The sequence below is a fragment of the Asterias rubens genome, chromosome 2 (genome assembly GCF_902459465.1).
Source record: "Asterias rubens chromosome 2, eAstRub1.3, whole genome shotgun sequence".
In the NCBI taxonomy this organism is placed as follows: Eukaryota; Metazoa; Echinodermata; class Asteroidea; order Forcipulatida; family Asteriidae; genus Asterias; species Asterias rubens.
In genome coordinates, this window is record NC_047063.1 from 4,245,752 (window position 1) to 4,267,391 (window position 21,640).

At 38.7% G+C, this 21,640-nt stretch overlaps 1 protein-coding gene across 5 annotated transcripts in view; it reads right to left on the reverse strand.

Annotated features, from left to right (window-relative positions):
* Nucleotides 1–21,640, reverse strand: part of LOC117307469 (forkhead box protein P1-like) — a 75,545-nt gene that overhangs the window by 43,613 nt on the left and 10,292 nt on the right. For 2 of the 5 annotated variants that reach the window (XM_033792230.1, XM_033792229.1), the window contains exons 1-4: nucleotides 18,415–18,733; nucleotides 17,718–17,975; nucleotides 12,233–12,379; nucleotides 9,466–9,741 (exon numbers count right to left, since the gene is read on the reverse strand). In XM_033792230.1, coding sequence (XP_033648121.1) covers nucleotides 9,466–9,741; nucleotides 12,233–12,379; nucleotides 17,718–17,903 — 609 coding nt within the window. In that variant the 5' untranslated portion in view covers nucleotides 17,904–17,975; nucleotides 18,415–18,733. Of the gene's footprint in view, nucleotides 1–9,465; nucleotides 9,742–12,232; nucleotides 12,380–17,717; nucleotides 17,976–18,414; nucleotides 18,734–21,640 lie in introns of those variants that run through there. The other 3 variants (XM_033792231.1, XM_033792233.1, XM_033792232.1) reach the window with 3 other exon arrangements.

The window sequence follows — 21,640 nt, forward strand, 5'->3', positions numbered from 1 at the left end:
GTTATGTATAATACATTTAGGATGTGTTTACCTAAACCTATATGGACACATAATTATGTTGATCGTTTCTCTGTGGTCACTCAACTGTGGCAGTTTGCAGCGGTAATACGTAAATATTTCATAGCCCTATGAAAGACCACGCTCAGGTCAAATATTATCCACAAACAAAACAAGAGTACTTAAAAAATTCATGCTGCCCGTGCTTTAGGGTAGAATTGACCATGAAAAATTGATAAGGTTTTGAATATACAGTAGCTACTTTAAAAAGATCTAGTTTGTAGTGCCATGATCTCGAACCACTAAATGTAAGTACAGGTAAATATGACCATAAATTGCCAACAGACCGTATTGAATCTGACGTCATGCGGCTCAAATATCTGACCTACATGTACAAGATGGCGTCTGTGCGTGTGCGTGCGTGTGCCGTAGAAATCAAACATTCTATATCTATGAAATCAAATCGGGAATGTTGCGTGCTGCGATGATGTATATGTACGCGTTTGGACGCGCATACGGTTTGCCCTACAAGACAGCGACTTTTCATAGCAAAAGGGGTTATTCAATACGGTCAGCTTGGTACAGTGCCTTCCTTTTCCTACTAGGGAGATGCAATTTAAAACTATCCCCTGCATCAATGAGCTCTTTATTGCTATTTAAATAGTTTGGTCATAAAATTGTTTTCAGCGTAATTGAACGACAGCAACAAATCTGACAATTAACAGCTGAACAGAATAAGTACTGCGCTTTTAGAGGGCGCCATAGACATTTAAGCGCAAAGTTTTGTGGCCAAACCTTGCCATGAAATTGGGGTTCTGTTGTGTTTCTGGGATGGGAGAGGGATGGGGATCAGAGGGGAAAATTATCTGTAGTCCCAGATATAACTTCTCACGGAAACTGCATGGATGCGCCAGTGGACACCTAATACTACTTCTCAAATATCTGAAAATTGGTAGTTTCAATCACCAGTAACAGTTTTCAGGTGAGGGTCCCTTTTTTGATGAAATGTCTAATTGCAGCATTTAAATATTGAAGTATTAAACAAAACCTGTGAATAACATGAGAGAACCAATATTTAAAGCAATGTATATTATCAATAAAACAACTATTTTCTTGAAAGGGTACATGTATTTCAAATATTTTGCATTGCTACACCTCAAAACAATTTAGATTCATGTACAAGTGTTCACTCGTAAAGACAAATAGCCAAAACGGTTCATTGCAGGACTCTTCTTCGTCTGATTTGTTTTCGCAAAAGATGATGAAAACAAACTTTTGTTAAAGGTAGTGTTGCAGAACAACGCCATTTATCTACAACTTTCAATCATGTTGTTGAGAATCAACAACCCACTCCGCCTCTTGTATAGCGTCTATTATCCAAGCATCATCCTTGATTACGAAGATATTAACTTATCTCTACAAAGAATCACATAAAAACAGAGGAAATCTTGCCTATTTGACGCAACTTAATCTCATTTACACTTTAAAAGCACTTAATCTTAAACTTCAGCCATCAGCTCTCGTGGTGGGTTACTGACCGCAATAACAACCCTCCAAAATAATAAAAACACTATCACCAATAAAAATATATAAAAAAAAACAGACTATTTTTTTTCTGTTCTTCGTCTTCCAAAGCAGTGTAACCCTGAGGGGGTCTGACTGACACACTAGCCATGAAGATACTTGGTCCTGATATTACGTTTTGTCCCCGTCATTTTGTAAAAATAAACAACACCTTTCCGAGACACGCATCCCGGGCACTTCTTATTGTTCAGTTAATATTTATCTGTGTACTCAGAGTTTATATTAAGAGCGTGACTATTAGACAGGTAGGTGGCCTTTGTCTATCGTGTAGATTTTTCCCTACGTCCTTTTTTTTATATTTCCCGAAAGAGAACGCCTGGGGAGGAAAGACCACGATGAAAGGATTATGACAATAGTGGCAATTGAGTTAAGATGATTGTGTGTACAGTTATGGATCATCCACTCGTCCATCTTAATTTTTAATTTCCTCCATAAAATGACTGGCGAGCAGCCCCTTTGGCTGAATACAATAAACCCATGCAGCATCTTGGCCCTAATGAGAGGTCTTAAAAAACATCTAGCACTGATTAATCTTAACATGCACCATGGGCTTGTTTACATTAAAGATAAGATTGCTTTTTACTCAATGACAAAATCATCAGAATTTTTTTAACAGTTCAAACGTTTGAACAACATAAACTGCCGAGGATCACCAACATGCGCCCGAGTTATTTGCTAGTTTTGGTGATCATTCTACTCCAAAGAATAGACGGCCAGGTTTGACTGTTCTGCTTTATATAGCAACATTGTTGCTGTTGAAAAGCCAAACTCATGCCTGAAATAACATGGAGTCCACAAAGGTCATGGACTCTACTCCATTGGTCTTGGGCTGGTGCCCCTTCAAAAGTTTTCCGCAGACTTCAAAGAAAACCATGCCCAGGCCTGTATGCTTCGTTTTTGAAAAGGCAAGGGCACCAAGGCATTTTCTCTTTGGCAAAGGGCACCCTATGAGGAAATTGTAAATTTCTACTGGAGCATTTCAAGGGCACCAAGGCAATGGCAAGGGGCAACGGAGGCAATCGCCTCCATTGCCTCCGTGAAGTATCAGGCCTGCATGATGCCCTATCAAGGAAGAAATTTCAGGCCTGCTATTTAATACAGCACCATACTCATCACCAAGCAGCGAATGATTTTAGTTTAATCCTGCAATTTTCAATAGTAAAATATTTTGACTAGACATATTTTGTACACACTGAATGCTAATATTGAGTTGCCAAAAGATTGTTTATGCAGCAACTAACACATTTTGTGAAGCACTTTACAAGGGAAATCGTTCACTGCCAAGAGTTTCCTATGTTCCTATGTGTAGAGTATCAAATTCAAGTTCTGGTGCTAAGTCACCGGAGTGTGGGTTCGAATCCCGGTCGTGACACTTGTGTCCTTGAGCACGATACTTTACTATAATTGCTTCTCTTCACCCAGGGGTATAAATGGATACCTGCGAGGGTAGAGGTTGATATTGTGAATGAAAAAGCCTTTGGAGCGATATAAACTGTTGCCCAGGTTGTATACTCCCAAGGGAGCTGAGAAACATTAAAAGGGATGTTATTGGCCTTATGACCAGGGCACTTATGTAAAGCGCATTAATACGGTTATTGTGAAATGCGCTATATAAGAGTTATTATTATTATTTATTATTATATTATTTATTTTTAATTCTTTCAACAGACGCGGTCCCCCACCAGGCCCAAGGAGAAGAATGGGCGGTTTTAGGGGCGGGGCTGGAGCACCAAGTTTATGCAGCAACTAACACATTTTGTGAAGCACTCACTATAAACATAAGATTGTTTTTTAGACTAGTTTCCTTAGTGCAGTTTCAAAGACCATCTGCATCAAGAGTAGTTTCTAAAGGAAAAAGTTATTTTAAAATTGTCTCCCATCAGATTTAAATAAGTAATTAAAATGCCTATTGGTTCCATCTGAGTAGAACATTCATAAAGAGTTAAGTATCTGTGTAGGTGGACATCTCAGTGCAGGTGTCTGTTGATGTACTGTTTCATTAACTTCACAAATAATACTTTATTTGAGATCATTCGCACTGAAGTAATAATAACAACTGCATTTCTATTATAGCGCCTAACACCTCCAAAAGGAAAGTCTCTAAGCGCTCAGAGGAACCAAAAGAATTATTAAGTATAAGATAATTTGAATAGATGTGTTTTGAGAAGAGTCTTGAAACTTTAGATCGCAGTGGCTTGTTTGATGTGTAGAGGGAGATTGTTCCATAAGTGAGGCGCAGCAAACTGAAAACTACATGTACGTTGACCATATGCTTTGTAGTACATGTATTACTGACAATTTTGTCTTCTTCTAAGGTGCAGTCCGTTTAATTGTGCTAATCCCAGCCTGAATGTGCCCAAATGTGGTACAAAGTAATAAGGGATGTGCCTTTCCCCCAGTCTGACGGAACTCTGCTTGGTTAAGTTCGTGTCCATCCATGGATTGCGCCACGGAAAATTCCTTGCAGTCAAGAAAACTTCACCAATCATCGCAATTTATAAAATGACAAGCGAATCATCAATTTAATTAAATACAATAATGAAAGAGCCCTGTAGCAACTTCTACTAGACAAAGCACCCGTCGAGTGCAAAATGTGTTCCAAAACCCGATACTTAACTTGATGAGTAAAAAGACTTGTCGAGTCTCTCCTTGGGAAGTAAAAAATAAAGGCGGAAAAAAAAGGAGGGGAAGGAAAAAACCGAGCGTGGGCTATTTTGTCTTCTTCCTTTCTTTTTATATTATCAGACAATTATGTTTTAATGTTGTTATTTCGTTTGCTTGCCAACTTATTTTCTAATCTAATCACCGCCCGTAATTGCTGATGTACACAAGAAATCCGATAGCACATTATGGGATATGTGAGACCGAAAATTGATCCAATACTTGGCACTTATGACATTGCCACGGATACTGTCGATACAGGTATACAAGCCGGCGAAGGGGTAACTGAGACACTGGCGTTATCGTCAACATCAGATGGGGGGTGAATGACCAATAGTGACATGTTGAGAAACAATAATACAAGTAATTTGAAAGCTTCTCTTCTGTTATTTCTAGCTCCCCAAGGAGAGTTCCGCATCTTCTACATCTTAGGATGAGAGAGAGAGGCAGAAAGAGATGGTCGTTCTACATCACTACTCTCTTTAATAGCAGTGTCTTGATAATGACCACAGCGGAAAAACAACAACAACTTGGGCCTGTTTGTTGATCTTAAACTATGCATGGTTAAGCTTTTATAATGAAAGTTTCCAAGCACGAATTTTCGTCTTAACCTGAATTTTTTCTCTGTCTCTCATCCATTTCACTGATGAAAAGGTAACAAACTTATTGATGATTGATAGGAGTGTGTAATAAATATAAGCCAATGAAGACTCAACAATGGTCTAGGCAAAAAAGTGTGTTGTCCTCTTGAAAAGACATACAAAACTGTTTAAATTTAACAAAACAAATATCATATATGTTAAAACAAATATCATTTCTCAATGGTAAAGTATAAATTTAAGGATAGGATTCTAGTTTAAGGTTGAACGGCTTCTGACTGGCACACCAAAGTCCCAAACGAAGAATTTGACAAAATAGGGAGACCACCAACAGGTCTCGAAATCAAGCATCTGAAAGCACACAACTTCGTGTGACAAGGGTGTTTTTCTTTCATTGTTATCTCGCAACTTCGACAACCAATTGAGCTCAAATTTTCGCAGGTTTGTTATTTTATGCATATATTGAGATACACCAAGTGAGAAGACTGGTCTTTGACAATTACCAATAGTGTTCACTGCCTTTAAATACCTTGATTTTTACTTATAGTTATACCAGAAGTGTTGCTACATGTATCTTTGCCAATTGCATATGTATTGATTCCTTCATTACATGTAGACCTTGATAACAGTATACATCAAAGTATACAGCATTCTCCCTCTAACAGTGGTCCGCTGGCCAAATGCCAGTTAAAACAAACGAGGAACCATCAAACTAAATTTTACTGGATTTCCTCCACAGCAGACTCGGTCGAAAAGAGACATGAAAAGACCAGAACAAAAACTTTACAATTACCTTGAGAAGAGAAAATTTACGTCTTTTGTCTTATGGCTAAATAGACTTCGATACTCAACAGAATTGGGAGGTATTTATCAACACTTGGAAATGATAATATTTCCAGCCCTGTACATTCTAGAGAGAAAAGAACAATATATCCTGACACAAACACTCAAGTTGACGAGTACAAGATCTTAATTAACTTCAGACACATTTCTTTCCAAAAGTCTGTGGCATGAAACATGATCAGGACATTGTTGTGCGTTATGTTTTTTTTTCCTTCTCTCTTTCAAACGAAGCCAATTAATTAATACAGCAGAGTGATTGCCGTCCTTACAAACTCATCAATTCATTAAGCTGTGTGAACCTTACTGGATGATGACAATCATCATTACACTGAATCACCCCTTGATATCTGTCATCCGCTTAATTGAATGATCCACGTTCAGTGGCTGCAGCATTTGCTGAGGTACCCTGTCTGTGTGTATGAGGCATGTACTTAAAGGCACTGGACACTATTTCTCAAAATAATTGAGAGCACAAAAACTTAATTGGTAACAAGCAATGGACAGTTACATGTATTGATATAAAACAGTATAAAAGTATAAAACAGTATGAGAAATGGTTCCCTCTGAAGTAACCCAGTTTTTGTGAAAGAGGTAATTTCTCACTCAATTACCAACAGACTTCAGGCCTGAAGCTTCTTTAGGCATCTTAAAGCACACAAATTAGTGCAACATTGTGTTTTTTCCCCCATTATTTTCTTGCAACTTCGATGACCAATTGAGTCTAGACTTTCACAGGTTTGTTATTTTATGCTAATTGTATGCATATTGTTTGGATCACCAAGTCAGAATACTGACAATTACCAAAAGTGCCAGTACCTTGAAAAGCATTGCTGAAGGAAAAACATTGCTCAGGAAGTCACACAGAAGCGCAGAGTACCAATCAAATTTTTTTTTGGCTATGATAGCGCAACTTAGTAACTGCTCTCTCAAGAAACCCCTGATACTGTTCTGGCAGCAAAGACCACAAGGAGGAGGGGGGGGGGCAGGAGCTGTCTCACAAGAGAGGAGCAGTCTCACGAGAGTCACGTGAGAGCTGTTAAAATATCACCACGAGAAACACTAAATGACTTGTCCACAAGTCTAGGTTTTCAGGGAATCTATTGTTCTAAGAAAATAGACTGATCCATTATGCTTCAACTTCGCATATATGGAAGTGTCGTGGCCGAGCGGTTAAGAGCACCGAATTCAAACTCTGGTGTTTCTGATCAGCAGAGTGTGGGTTCGAATCCCCAGCCGTGACACTTGTGTCCTTAATCAAGACACTTTACCATTGCTTCGTCCTTGGGATGGGACATAAAGCCGTTGGTCCCATGTGTTGTGTAATGCATGTAAAAGAACCCAGTGCACTTATCGAAAAGAGAAGGGGTTCGCCCCGGTGTTCCTGGTTGTGGCGCCGTAGCACCTTGTAAACCCTTAACAGGGCTACAAAATTGGGTCTCAGAATTCATCACTGCAATAACCTATCTTTCTGTAAGTTTGTATATACTCAGCGCCTTGAGTACCTTGTTTGGTCGATACGTGCGCTATTTAAGACTTCGATATTAGTCTTATTATTTTTATTATGTACAAAAATGTTGTGCAGTAATGATCTGATTGACATTTGTGGTGTTAAATAATGGTGGTTTTGTAACAAAAGTGTTACAAGTGCACTGTGTTTGAAGTTTTTGAACACCATTTGGCTCACGACAGCCCTTTGTAAATTTGTCATTTTTATAGTTATCACTCATTGAATTCAATGGCAAGAAGAAGTCAATTCGTATACCAACTCAACACCAAGAGAGTGTTTGGTAAACTTTGAAATAAAAACTGCTAAACCCTTCACTCACTCATGAACTGACCCTTTAAAGTAGCTTGAGAACAAGATTATGTGTTCGTCTGACATACTGGATGTTCAGTAATTCAATTACGTGTACAACAAACACAGCAAACATGGTCGAACAAGAAGGAAAAAAGGGCAGAAGAAAAAAAAAGACACCCAGCCCGGGTTGATTTTCACTGCACAGTGGCAACAATACGAGGAGAAAGAAAAATAGAAGTTAAGAAAAAAAAGGCGAGAAACAATACTGATTTAATGTGCTGACTAAGACCGATGTACAGGCAGTCATAGAGACCAGTAGCGGAGATGGAGAGAGTGCATTCACGTTGACGATGTACGAGTAAAATGGTCAATGCCCTGATGAAAACAACATCACCCATCTATACACACAAATCAATACAATCCCGAGCGCAGCTTTGCTGTTATTTCAACTCTGGATGTTTACCCAAAATCTAATATTTTTCAAATTATTTGAAACGGGAGTTGAGGTTAATGTGGTAGGGGTGAGCACTTGGCGGGCTGAAATTGACTCGGAGAACGAAAAAAAAGTGCAATTGCTGAAGTGCTAGCTTGCTTGTCAACTGCCCGGTCAATTAAAGATAGTAGTTCCTACTGTATACAGGGAAGGAAAAAAAAAAGCACACACAGGCAAGGTTGAGGGCCGTCAAGTGTTGGTGAATTTCAATCTACAATTCACTAATGCATAGACTACCAAATAAGAGGTGTTCAGTTTCAGTTGGCGGACTTGGGGCGATGGATTTGTCTCTACTATGGATTTCAAACACGCTGGGAAGACACCAGGGAGAAACACAAGACAATCTCTACTTATAATTCCGCTACTCTACGACTGGAGGTTCCACGCCCTCCATTATTTCTCCTTTTTTTGTATAGCTGTCATGGTAAATTCAAAGCAAAGAAATATGAGGGTTGAAGATAGTACATCTATTAGGCACTTGTAAGTCTTGACAAAAACAAATGTGGGAAAAAATGATCCTTTTAAAAGCCGGTTGGATTATTCTCAATGTTATGGCTAGGGTGCTCAAGTTGTTGTCACAGTTTTGTTTAAATACAAATTGACTTAAAATAAAGTAGTTGGACTAAAATGGAAAGGCGTGGTAGTCTGAACAAAGTAGGTTGGCCTGCAGTAAACCATACAACACAGTATGCAAAGTGGGCAATTCAGAGAACATGCAGTTATAGGCCTAATAGTCTGTCACAACTTACAGTAAATAGTGAATTGTATACACAGTAATTACCTTAGTTTGCAAAAAGAATGACAGTGTACACTCCAGGGCCTTTCTGGCAGGCAAGAAGTACTACACTTTTCCATCCCAAATACCCATTTTAACCAACCAAACTGTTATAGGACATTGAAATGTAAACATGTGTACATTCTTTTAGCAGGAATGATATCTAGGCCCTGAGTACTGGGCTAACTCACATGTTCACATGGTGTCAGCCTTAGAAGACCTGTCAAGCTATTTAACCTTTTGTGCACAGATTTATAGAAAAAATTATATACACAAAAACATGTTCAACTGCGTTTATCTCAAAGTTTTTCAATAGCACCCCCTTTTAAACATTACACCAAACGAAAGCTCAACATTACGTCCGCTCTAACGAGGGCGATATAAATTGGGATAGTAGTTTTTGAACTATTTATAAAAGTCCAATTTGACGTGTCGACCGCCTTGTGCACCAAAGGGTTAATCACAATTTTCTGATTTTTACAAGGCGCAATATCAATTAGAAATCAGACTTTTAAAAGTAGGAAGAACATCATGGTTTTTTGTTTGATTTGATTTTTTTTTTCACAGGGGGGTACAGGGAAGTGCTGAGTATACAGTGCTAACACACATCGGTGTATGGGTAAAATCCAAAATTAATATTCTTTATCCCAATGCAAATTTAACATCTCTTATATTGATTTGATTTGTTTGAAAGTGGTCTGCATTAGAAACCTACCTGCTGCTGTTGCAGAAAGGACTGCTGCTGCATGAGCAGCTGCAGTTGCTGTGGGGTCAGCACCTGCTGCTGTAACAACTGCTGCATCTGCTGCTGTGACAGGTGATGATGGAGGAGGAACTGATGCTGCTGGTGCTGCTGCTCCGATGCAGCTGCTGCAGCAGCCGCCGCCGCAGACTTCTCCAGGCTGGAGGGGCTGGAGCGGTTTGCTGCTGCCGCAACCTTCTGGGAGGAGTGAAAGTGGAGAGCATTGTGATGAGGTGATCGGCTAATCTCCTTGATTGTTGAAAGACAGAGGGAAATAGACGGGAAAGAGAGAGGAAAAAAGTACACAACACGTAACAAAGAGATACTAAAGACAGATTATTATTCTGAGAAGACTTTAGAGAAGATTTCAGAGATTACAAAATGGGATTTGCATCAATAAGTTGTAAGTACTTGTCAGATTGGACATATCAAAAAGACAAAATGAATGAAACAATGAAAGAATACAAAATAAAGAAACATCTCCCGTGGTTGACTTTTTGTCTTGTTATATTTCGGGGAAAAATACAGGAAAACTACTAAGAAACAGAAATACATTGTTTTGTTTCAGAACTGAACATCTTATGTTATGTTAACAAGGGAAAAATTTCAATTCGGTACCACAACTTTTCTTAGACCCTCTTGTTTGAGTAAAAGTTTATCAAATAATGAGGGCGTTTTCCGCCGCATTTTGGTACAAGATGCTTGTGGCCGCTATTGCCTCTTAAGAGTTTTAAAATCTATTAAAGTGATTAGGTTCTCTTTTTCTCGTTCTCGTTTATGAAACTTTATTTCAGAATTGTATGTTTTATGATTTTTATCTTCTCTGTATTTGGAGGTTTTGTTGAAATAAATAGAAAACACAAATTATCAAATCTACTCCAGATGATGTAACTACAAGACATCAGTAGTTTGTGTGAAACACACAAGAACAAACCAAAAAGTATTTTTTATTCACATCTGTTTCTTCTTGAGCAGTGAAATATGTTATTTTTGTGTGCATTCTGGGAGTGCCATCCACAGTCAAAAACAAAACAAACAGCTGCACAACACACTGTTGATAACGCTGGTCAGGTGACAGCGCAAGGATAAACAATTCCAGGGCTCACATTTTGATATGAAAATAAACAACAAAATTCTACGGCATGGTCTTATGATTGTATAGATCATGTGCCCTGGTGTTGACTTTGCATTTTTTTTCTTACCAGGTTTAGGGGGTAGCAGCCTTCTTGGGGATGTGTTTACATTTTTACTCAAGACTCCAAAGTCAAGATTGGAAAGGGCCAAATAATAATAACAGTATGGAGGACTGTGTTTTACAAGCAAAAAAAATCTTCCTGTGTTGGGCGAGTGACTAAGAAGGTTTTTGAATGGGTCTTAAATGCAAACAGACGAGGGCACTACCCTAATGAACTATTGAGGTGACCTTTTCCCCCCTCAAAAAGCCACAAGGGTGAAGACCTAGTAGAGTGGTCTCTTTATCAGACAATTGTTTTCTCTCTAAGAGTTTAAACTTAATTGGATGAAACCAAGGTTGCAAGAGGGCAGGCTGGCCCCTTTTGAATGAAAAACAAAATATGGGTGTATTGTCAGGCCTGATACTTCCTGGAGGCAACAAAAGGCGATTGCCTCGATGCCTCCTGGTCATTGCCTTGGTGCCCTTGAAATGCTCCAGTAGAAATTTACAATTTCCTCAAAGGGTTGCCTTTACAAAGGAGAAATGACTTAGTGCCCTTGCCCTTTCAAAAACAAAGCATACTGGACTGTATTGCTATCACTAAGATTGTATTAAGTACACAGGAACCCAAAAACTGATGATAGACACAGCATTTAGAAAAGATGCCGGGAAAGTATGAAAGACGCAAAAAAACACCCAAAAGATTCAGAACAAATGAGTCAAACCCCTTGAAAGTCTTTGAACTCAAAAGAGTTCTGGGGAAAAAAATGAAATTGTACCACATTTTGTATAATAAACCTCCCTATTCCTTCACTCATTTTATGTGACACTTGCATGAGTCAACTGATTAAAACAAACAAACAAACAAACTGACTGGCTATAGATTTAAAAAATGTATTTCTCCATGAAGATAAAGACCTCATTTCCAAATCACAGTAAATGAAGTCCTTTCCAATATCACACTTGAATGTGAAAACATGACAGCTACACAGATTCTTTAATATGTGTATTAAAGGCAGTGGACACTATTGGTAATGACTCAAAATATCTATTAGCATAAATTCTTACTTGGTAACAAGTAACGGGGAGAGGTTGGTAGTAAAAAACATTGTGAGAAATAGCTCCCTCTGAGGTGGAGTAGTTTTGAGAAAGAAGTAATTTTCCACAAATTTGATTTCGGAACCTCAGAATTAGAATTTGAGGTCTCAAAATCAAGCATCTGAACGCACGCAACTTCGTGTGACAAGGGTGTTTTTTCTTTCATTAGTATCTCGCAACTTCGATGACCAATTGAGCTAAAATTTTCACAGGTTTGTTATTTTATGCATATGTTGAGGTACACCAAGTGAAAAGACTGGTCTTTGACAATTACCAATAGTGTCCAGTGTCTTTAAGTACTGATATGGCTTGAGATTTTGATTACTTCATTGTTCCAACATTTCATACATTACATGATAAAGTGGAGCTAATAAATGTTCCCGATTTGGCAGAGTTACATTTCAAACACCGGCCCAACCCATCCCGCTTTAAACGCAAACACCGCGACACATGTATTGTTGTACATACCTCTGCCGCATTGTGCCCGATCTGCCCATCCTCATCAGCGGAGGAGTTCCGTCTTATCGTATCTGGCGGGCTGGAGCTAGCAAGCGCCACTTCACTCATTGAGATGACCCCACGGTGTATGCCACTCGCTACACTGGAAAAGTACCTCTGCCAATACATGATAGGGGAAACAAAGATAACGGAAAGTTATAACAAATAAAAAATTCGACTTTTTGGAGCGTAGTATCCACCCTCCTGTCTGGAACCAAAGCATAAGTGTTTGTGAATGGAAGCAGCGCAGAGAAACTCTCCGTTGAAATCTTCTGTAGTAAAAAAGAGGCCAATGGCACAGGGGAATTTGTTGACTTTTATTTGATAAGCAGATCTCTTTATACACTGTTGGGACAACTCATGTACAGAATCATCACCTGTTACAAATATACTGCTGAATGCTGAATTTTGTTTAAGCATACCATATTAAGTGAGTGATGTGACCCAATGTGGACCAGTGGGACCAACATTTTTATGCATGGATCCTCGGAGGTTTCCATGTTTTGTATAACATCTACAGGGCCTGTGTCTATTTTCATTAGAAGACCTTTAAGGTGTGCGACGCTGTGGGGATGAAGTTTATCAAAGAAAGGAAGGAAAATCTATACAAAGTAAACAGACTGAAAGAAGATGAGGATATTGCTACAGGTGTAGTGGCATGCTAAATTGATATTTCTGCCCGTGGCCCCGTCTTACATTGACAATAATCTTATTTGCCGTAGACTCTCAGGATCGGGGAATGATACAGGCAGCAGGCTGCCTCCTCAGCCTGGGCCAGGGGGGCAATATCTCGAAGATGAAGGGGGAAAACAATGCGCGGGTCCCGTTAGAGCAGCGTAACATGTTAGATAATCGGCTGTGTATAGCACAATCTTTGTGTTGAACAAGGGAAAAACCATCTTTATGGATGGTACGCCAAAAGGATGATTGGCAGTGCCTTTAGCACAGCCAACTTGGCAATTGTATCAATACAAGTGTTCCACGCTTATACACCATGGAGGTATAACAAAATGTCCCTTCCAGGATATCTGAAAAATTAGCAAATTACTGTATTATCATTCAAAAAGCTTGCCTCACAGTTTGAGCCAGCATTGATTGTCTTGGGAAATTACTCTGTCTTCAACAGATAAAAATTCCTTTTGGGTTTTGAACACTGAATTTATATATTTTGTCAGAGGAAAAAATTAACCTCAAATGAAATAAAAAAGGTATTTCAGAGAAGTCATTAAAAACCAACTAAAGCAGTCGCAATGAATGTTTGCAAGGAATGAACAAAACATTATTTCATGAAAGTGCAGGCCTGAAATATATGCAGGTCCCTGTTTCCCCTGGTTTCGGCCCTAGTGCCCCCTGGTTTCCCATAGACTTAGAAGCTGGTTCCAATGCAAAAGGCAGGGGGAAAAACGTAAAGCCAACCTGTTCCACTTTAATCAGATTGATCATGTTTGAGATAGGCCTAATTTACTAATTAACTACATCATTGTTTTTTTTAAACCTGACGAACTGTTTATTATCCGACTCAGATTAAGATGACAAGATGGTGCTCTACCTTCCTTGTTCTCCCCCCCCCCCCCCCCCCCCCCCTCCCCCCTGTATCATGAAGCTGTCCAACCACATTGCTTTAAAAGAAAACACTACTGTTGAAGTTCAACCAGATTTAGCTTCATAAGTTTAAATGTATTACAAAATGTCCTAAAGACAATTTGTGCTTCAATATAGTTTTGATTTGGGACAAAATTCACCAGGTTGCAGTGATGGTTGCTTAAAATGTTTGCCGGACCAGATTATATTTTATCAGACCAAAATTGAAATGAGAAAACAATACCTACATGTACACAGAACATTCTAAATGTTAAGAGAAATTTATAGCCGATTGTGTATTATGACTACTGTACATGTCTAAGTAGGTGTTTTTCAATACTCTACAGAACTGAAATGTTTTCATGAGACTTAAAGTCAACATTTGAGCAAAACACAAGCTTGCCAAACTAGTCCAGTCATGAGTTTACTGGGTCAGTGCTAAAACCACGGCCCTCCAAGATAATCTTGTAAAGCATTGTTTCAAACAGACCATGATTATTTAACAAATGCGTTGAACATGGTAACGCATACCAAGCAGACTGTGTTCAATGTACTGCTACTCTCTTAAAACCCATCTCTTCAATCACAGAAGCGCTTAGAGACTTTATTTTGTATTATGCGCTATATAAGAACTGTTTATTATTATTATTGTTTATTATTATATTAATTTTGAAAGGGCGGCTACTCCTAAAATTAAGATCCTCAAAACTGACTTGGTAAGAAGACAGCTTTTGATAATTATTTTGAGAAACTATTCCCTCCCAAGGAATATGATCTTAGAGAGAGAGAGAGAGAGAGAGAGAGAGAGAGAGAGAGAGAGAGAGAGAGAAAGGGATTAAAACAAATCAGAGAAAGTTTTTGCATGAAACAATTCTAAGTGTTCAATTAAGGACTTTTCCCAAGGTTGTATTAGATGTAAATACATATTTGATTAAAACGATATTGAACAGATACAAAAGTCAATGGTACATTAGTTTGCCTTTGTTACTCTTTCAGAATGTAATTTCCCCCAAGGGATTAGATCCACAGTTAAATACACACAAAAATTGGACACAGTTTTGCTTGTTCAGAACCACCCTCATGCACAACACATGTTACAAATACTAAAGAGAGCGCAACTGGTCAGGGGCCTCAATAATTTTACAGCCTTAGTTTAGCAAGCCGTTTCCCACGGCAAAAAAGGCGGTGCAGGCAAACAAACGGAACTATCACAGACAATTTCCATCGAGCAAGACTGTCTCCCCATGTGGGACTAAACACAAACAACCGACCAGGCAAATAAAAACAATGCCAGGTGCCAATGGAAGTGATCATAAACAAGAACGCCATGGCAACGGTCATAAATACCACACAGCAATACACTTAATTGGAACTTGCTTTTTTTTTGTGGGTAGTTTTTTTCTGCCTTTATTGTAAATAATTCATTGGACTGGTACATAATGTACAAGTGCGCCACAAAAAATGACAGATGGCCTTATGAACTGTATCAACAAAAACAAAATGTGTATAATATGTCATACATTATGACTGATGTACTGCATATTTGTTGCCGTTCCATGTTTTACTGGATAAGCAAACAGTAAACTTCAGTTGATAGTGGTACCCCAAACAAACTTTGCTCAAAAGGTTTGTATAGAAACTGAACAACCAAGACAAACAACAACAACACGTACAAAACACTTTGCCATTTGAATGGTTATTTTTCTGTTTACGTGTTTCCCATCCAAAGCAAATTAAAAACCACTCAATGTTGGTGTGATTTACAGTCAACAATCACCCCATGGCCACACGCACCTAGATTTAGCAATGCATGAATTGTCAAAGCTTTAAAAGTAGGCGAAAACCTTTTGCTTTTTCATAAGTCCGCAAAGAAGTTTGTTATGCTTCTGCGGCTGTGATTCCACTGAAGTACATACAATTTAGGACAGACCCTCTTTGTCCTAAGATGGGTTCAGTACCATTTACAACTTCAGATTCATTTTTAAAATCTCTCTCTTGTCTAAAACTTGTCTAAAAAATTAAAAAAAACATCAATAAAATTGGAAGATGATTTTAAGAAAACCTGGGAAACAATTTGTTAACATTTCGAAATGAACTACAGGTGATTTGCTTAGATATGTAACAAAGATCATAATCCCCCAATCAAGTCCTGAAAAGTGTACAGTTAGTTCTTAGCAGAGAAAACGTTATGAAGGAACAGAATTGGTGAAAACAAGTGTTAATTTTCAAGTTTAGTTCCGAGTTGGGGGAAAAAAGCTCTCCTTGATAACCGTCATTGTATTAAAGCAGTTTTATGTCTTTCTTCGTACTGAGTATACAGTGCTAAACACACATCAGTGTATGGGTAAAAACCAAAATTAAAATCCTTTATCCCCGATGCAAATTCAACATCTCTTATATCGTTGCGGTTCACGCTGCCAAAAACATAGGATTCGAACTGCCTCGAACTATCGGGCAACCTCGGTAGTCTAGTTGGTGTATGTACACATCGGTGTATGGGTACAAACCATAACTAATATTCTTTATAAATCCCCGATGCAAATTTAACATCTCCTATATTCTTCTATTTGTTAAAATGAAAGGCTGCAACTTCATATACAAAAAAGCCCTTTTAGATTAATAGGGCCTATTTGTTCATTATTTTTTGCGTTAAGATTTTGAAAGAAACCAATTGTTTGCTATACATTGATGTTAAACCCCCCTGGGACATGGGCCACAAAAGATCAATGGGCCAGCCTCAACTGAATTGGTGGTCTGCAAAAGTAGTTCTTTGTCCCGTGTTCTTTTTATTCATTCATCAATTAACTACAGTCATAAAGTTGTATTCATTGTGTACAGTACAAAAGTAGAGTTTTTCAGATGTACAGAAAATTAGGTTTTCCCACAACACCGGTCGAGTTGGTCTTTTGAAAAGCGTTTGTTACCGTTTGTTAAAAAATGCATAGGGTAGAAAGATGTTGTACAAGTAGAATACAATGATCCACACAAACATGCCTCGAAATTGCACGGTTTTCCTTTTACCTCGTAAACTAACACAGTCGCCCACTCCCATAGTCGCCCACTCCCATAAATGGCCGACCGTGTTAGTTCACAAAGTAAAATGAAAACCACGCAATTTCGGGGCAAATTTGTGTTGATCATTTAAATTTTACTTTTAAAACATCTTTCCAACCATATGCATTTTATAACGGTTACAAACACGTTTTATAGACCAACTCGTCCGATCCAAGGCAACAATTTCCTTTAAGAATGTTTATGAAATTAAAAAAATCATGAATGTCTAACAAGATGCTGATTTTGATGAACCATGTCAGGCAGCCAAATGACCCCCTGACAGAAAACATAATTCATTTTATAAAAAAAAAAAAAAATCATGAAGGCACACAATAGGCCTAGCTGACCCCTGTATACACCACTGATCAGACTGTATGGCGTTAATAGTCTGCACGCTTTCAACATTGATGTGGTGTTTACTTGACTTTCTGGTCCCGATTTAAAGAGGTCATGGGAGGTCACTAAGTGGGCACATTACAATACAGGATGCGACTGGGGGTCCTTCAGACAAACTCTTAGCACCTCAACTGTGCCTATATCATGCAGAGTGAATTCAGAAGGGTGTAATGCGCAAAATATACACTCACACACACACACACATCTGAAGCATGTACTTAGTACAAAATTACGCAGGATAACCGAACAGTGCAAAAAGGATATCAAAATGTGTTTAACATCCACTACGTCAAAGACCACTTTTAATGTACAATACGGTCTTACTGTACATTAGACACGCACCCAAAGTAATGTACATGTACTTATGTTCAAATCACATTATGAAACTTGGTAGATTATTCCCTCCTAGTTAAAAAACCCTTACCTGGTTGTTGTGTGAATCCAGATAATAATCGTTGTGAATACCGACTGGAAATCGTGGGTAATACCATTCCCCCATCATTGCACAAGACGGGAAACAAAAACACTGTCGGAGCAGATTAATTATACAGCTGTCATCTTCACTGCCGGTGCACTCAGATAGAACTGTTGGATCCTCACGTGTATACATAAACACAAGTACGACTCGCCGGCTGAACGTGAGCCTTTATAGGGGGGAAAATACTTGCTATCTACTCGGCTACTGAACATAAGGAAAACAAAAACTTTGGGAAATCACACACAGACAATTCAAAGATGTGAAACGTTCATGGGATGTCACATTTTTTCTGCAGCGATCAATCACCTACACTTAGTGAGATGGGTTTAAGTCTTTTCTTATCCCGGGAGGAATACAATCACAGGGAAATAAAGAAGCAAAGATTGATTGGATCGGGCCTTTTTTTCTTGACCAATACACTGTCACTTGTTTTCAAGGAAGGGTTGCGTCTGCAATCAAGCATGACGACGGACAATAACCGTCTGACAAAAGACGACATTAGCCATTAGATGCCGTGCCCCTCTCAACCTGCCGTCACTCTATCACAGGAGGGGGAACCCAATGAGAGACAAAAAAAAGGCAAATCCACCACTCGCGTAGCCCGCCGAGACCAACAAACCGAATTATCTGCTTATTATCTCACCTCTTATCACGACCCAAACTGACAGAAGATTCTCAACTCCGATGTAATTGCATCAGAACAGCTTTTCATATTTGCCAAGATGAGCACGTTCGTTGACCACACTCGTCACTCGAGGTGTCCAGGCGATGAACTTGATTAAATTTCATCGTGAAGTCAGAGCCAAGGAACTTAGGGTAATTATAGGCTGTTTGGGGAGCTTGGGTGCTCGGGTTAGGACAGTATACGCATCCTGCCGTGAGCTTCAGAAGACATGGGAAGATCGTGAGGAGGAAGTATGTTCCAAGGAAAACAGGTGGTAAAAACAGGAAACCTTAGATTATGATGCAAAATTAGGCAATAGAAGACGCCTGGCAAAGGATGCATTGTGACTGACAAACATTCGCGCCGCAGGCTTGTTTTCTTTCTCTTCCATGCTATGTCAGCTCTGGAAGAGTTGGCAGGAACAATTTCTGACAGCACTGGCTATAAACACTCCTTGTTTGTGGGGATATTTTCGTCCCAGGCTGACTCGCAAAAGCAAATAGAAACAGGATCTTCACGAGAGAGGTGCTTCCCACAATATGTTTAGGGGAAGTCACAGATGCCAAAGAAAAATATCGACACACAATTCAGCCTTGTCCCTAAATACTACAAGTATATCTAGTGACAGGTCTTTCTTACAAGAAAAGTTGAGAGCAAACAACAAAAACAGAGCTTACAGTGGAAAAAAATTAGGGCAGAAAAGAAATATGGATTTCAGTCAATCACTTGTCAGAGTCACTTCCTTAATGTGGGTAATGAAAACACTAGAACAATAGACAATAGTTTTCAATTCCTCTGACAGGAAGGACAATTTTAAATAACAAAGTACATTTACGTGCACGCTTCCTGAAAAAAAAAAAAAATCAGTTGTTTCAATTTTACAGTGCATTAAAATGATCTGGTATACTTTTTAATACATTTAATGTATTCATTTCAAAAGGGTTGTAATTAAAATGGCGGTATTAATGATACTTGGAAGTTAACATTTTAGGGCCTACAACTACAAGTACAATGCAGAGTTGAAGTTGAATCACTTAAAGGTAGTGGACACTATTGGTAATTACTCAAAATAATTATTATCATAAAACCTTTCTTGGTGACGGGTAATGGGGAGAGGTTGATGGTATCAAACATTGTGAGAAACAGCTTCCTCTGAAGTGCCATAGTTTTCGAGAAAGAAGTAATTGTCCACGAATTTGATTTTGAGACCTCAGATTTAGAACTTGAGGTCTCGAAATCAACCATCTAAACGCACACAACTTCGTAGGACAAGGGTGTTTTCTTCTTTCATTATTATCTCGCAACTTTGATGACCAATTGAGCTCAACTTTTCACAGGTTTGTTATTTTATGCATTATGTTGTGATACACTAACTGTGAAGGCTAGTCTTTGACAATAACCAATAGTGTCCACTGCCTTTAAGTTGAGTTAGAGTCTGAGTTTTGTGTCACTTGGGTCAAGTTTGGGAAAATTGAAACGAAAATCATCTTGGATGATAAAACTGATTTGAAAACTTCCTCTCAATCTGCAAACTACATGTACGTGTACTTACTTTCTTTCACCATGTTCAAATGAAAAGTTTGCCAACAATCTGTGAAAGGTATAGCACATTCATCTGTAAATACTTAATCAATGTATTTGACAAAACCCGATGAGCATCTAATAGAATTAAATCCACACCAAGTGTTACTTTATCACTAGGAATGTCTGACATAGCATCTTATACCCTGCGACAACTGCAAATGCAATTTACATTCATACCACCAATTTACAAAACTTGCAGTGAATTTTTTTTTCCCCTTCCAATTTGTTAGGAACATTGCTAAACCAAATGTCTGGCCGCCGGTAGTTATTAATAACGTTGACAGGCTGTCTGATGCTCTATTCTATAAATGGAAGCATATGTACTATGCACATGGATGTAGTACCTCGTTTACACCATTTTGTGTAAAAAGTGTTAAAAGATTACATCTGGATTATATAAGGCAAACTTTAAGACATTTCCAATTTCCTCTGTCAAGTTAAGAAATTGTAATTGGGGTGTTTCAAATGGATTTATTTATAGATCCTCCACATTCTTAAACTTTGTTGTTTTTCGTTGTTTTGCCTTAAAAATATCTTCAATCTTCCTATATTGTAAAATAGAGAACCGACAACATTAGGGCTAGATACATGTAGCTCCATTTGAAGAGTGATGGCACGTTAATCTGGAGGTCACAGGTTCAAGTTCCACCCTAGTCAATTTTTCTTTGTTCAAACAAAATATTTTAATATCTTGAACCCCCCCCCCCTAAAAAACACCCATATTTTGAGAAGCTCAACAACTTCTTGTTTGCTTGATGCTGGCATAAAAATGGTACACGTTAACCTGCGACTATAAACTAGTACAATTTACAAACATCCCACCATTCCTCTTCATTGAGTTCATGACTCTCCACAAAACAATCACGTTCACCCCCTCCTCAACATTCCCCCCACCCTCACTTCATCTAGGGTAGCCTATAGAACTTCCTGCAAGTAGGGGGGGCCATTTTCCAAAAATGAAGAAGACTGTCTGAGAATGGCGGAAGGAGACTGACAAATATGTGACATGCAAAAGAGGATATAGTATGTAGGGGGGTTAATGAAATCAAGCTAAACTCAATATACTCGAAATCCTGATCGAGGGGGCAAACACCCTGTAGATCATTTTTGCCAATGAACATGAACAGATTGGAACGAGTTGCTGCCGGTAATTGGACAATTATTATCACAGTGTTTGACTGACCCCTGATTATTGCAAAAACAACCCGGGACTACTACAGCGGCATGGATTGTTATTTTGTAGGGTGCATTCCCATACAAACACACACACACACACACACTTCTTTTTCGAGTCAGGAACATGATTATCAGACAGACTGAACTGATCAACTGGAATTGATTACGTTACACCATTTGGTAACTTTATTTCTCCCACAGGAGAGCCTTGTATAATAACAATTTGTCATCGTGAGTCTGAACATCCATAGCGGGTAACAACTTTGCCAAAATGCCTGCCGGGGCAACAATTCAAACTTTCTTTAAGTTCTGGAACGTGTGGGGAAACTAGTACCAGAACCCTCCAACTGACGGGGAGTGTTAAACAAAGTAACAATATTCAGGCCTTGCTGTTACTTTTATCCATCACTATTTTTGTCAGACAGAACAAAAAAGAAAAGGACAA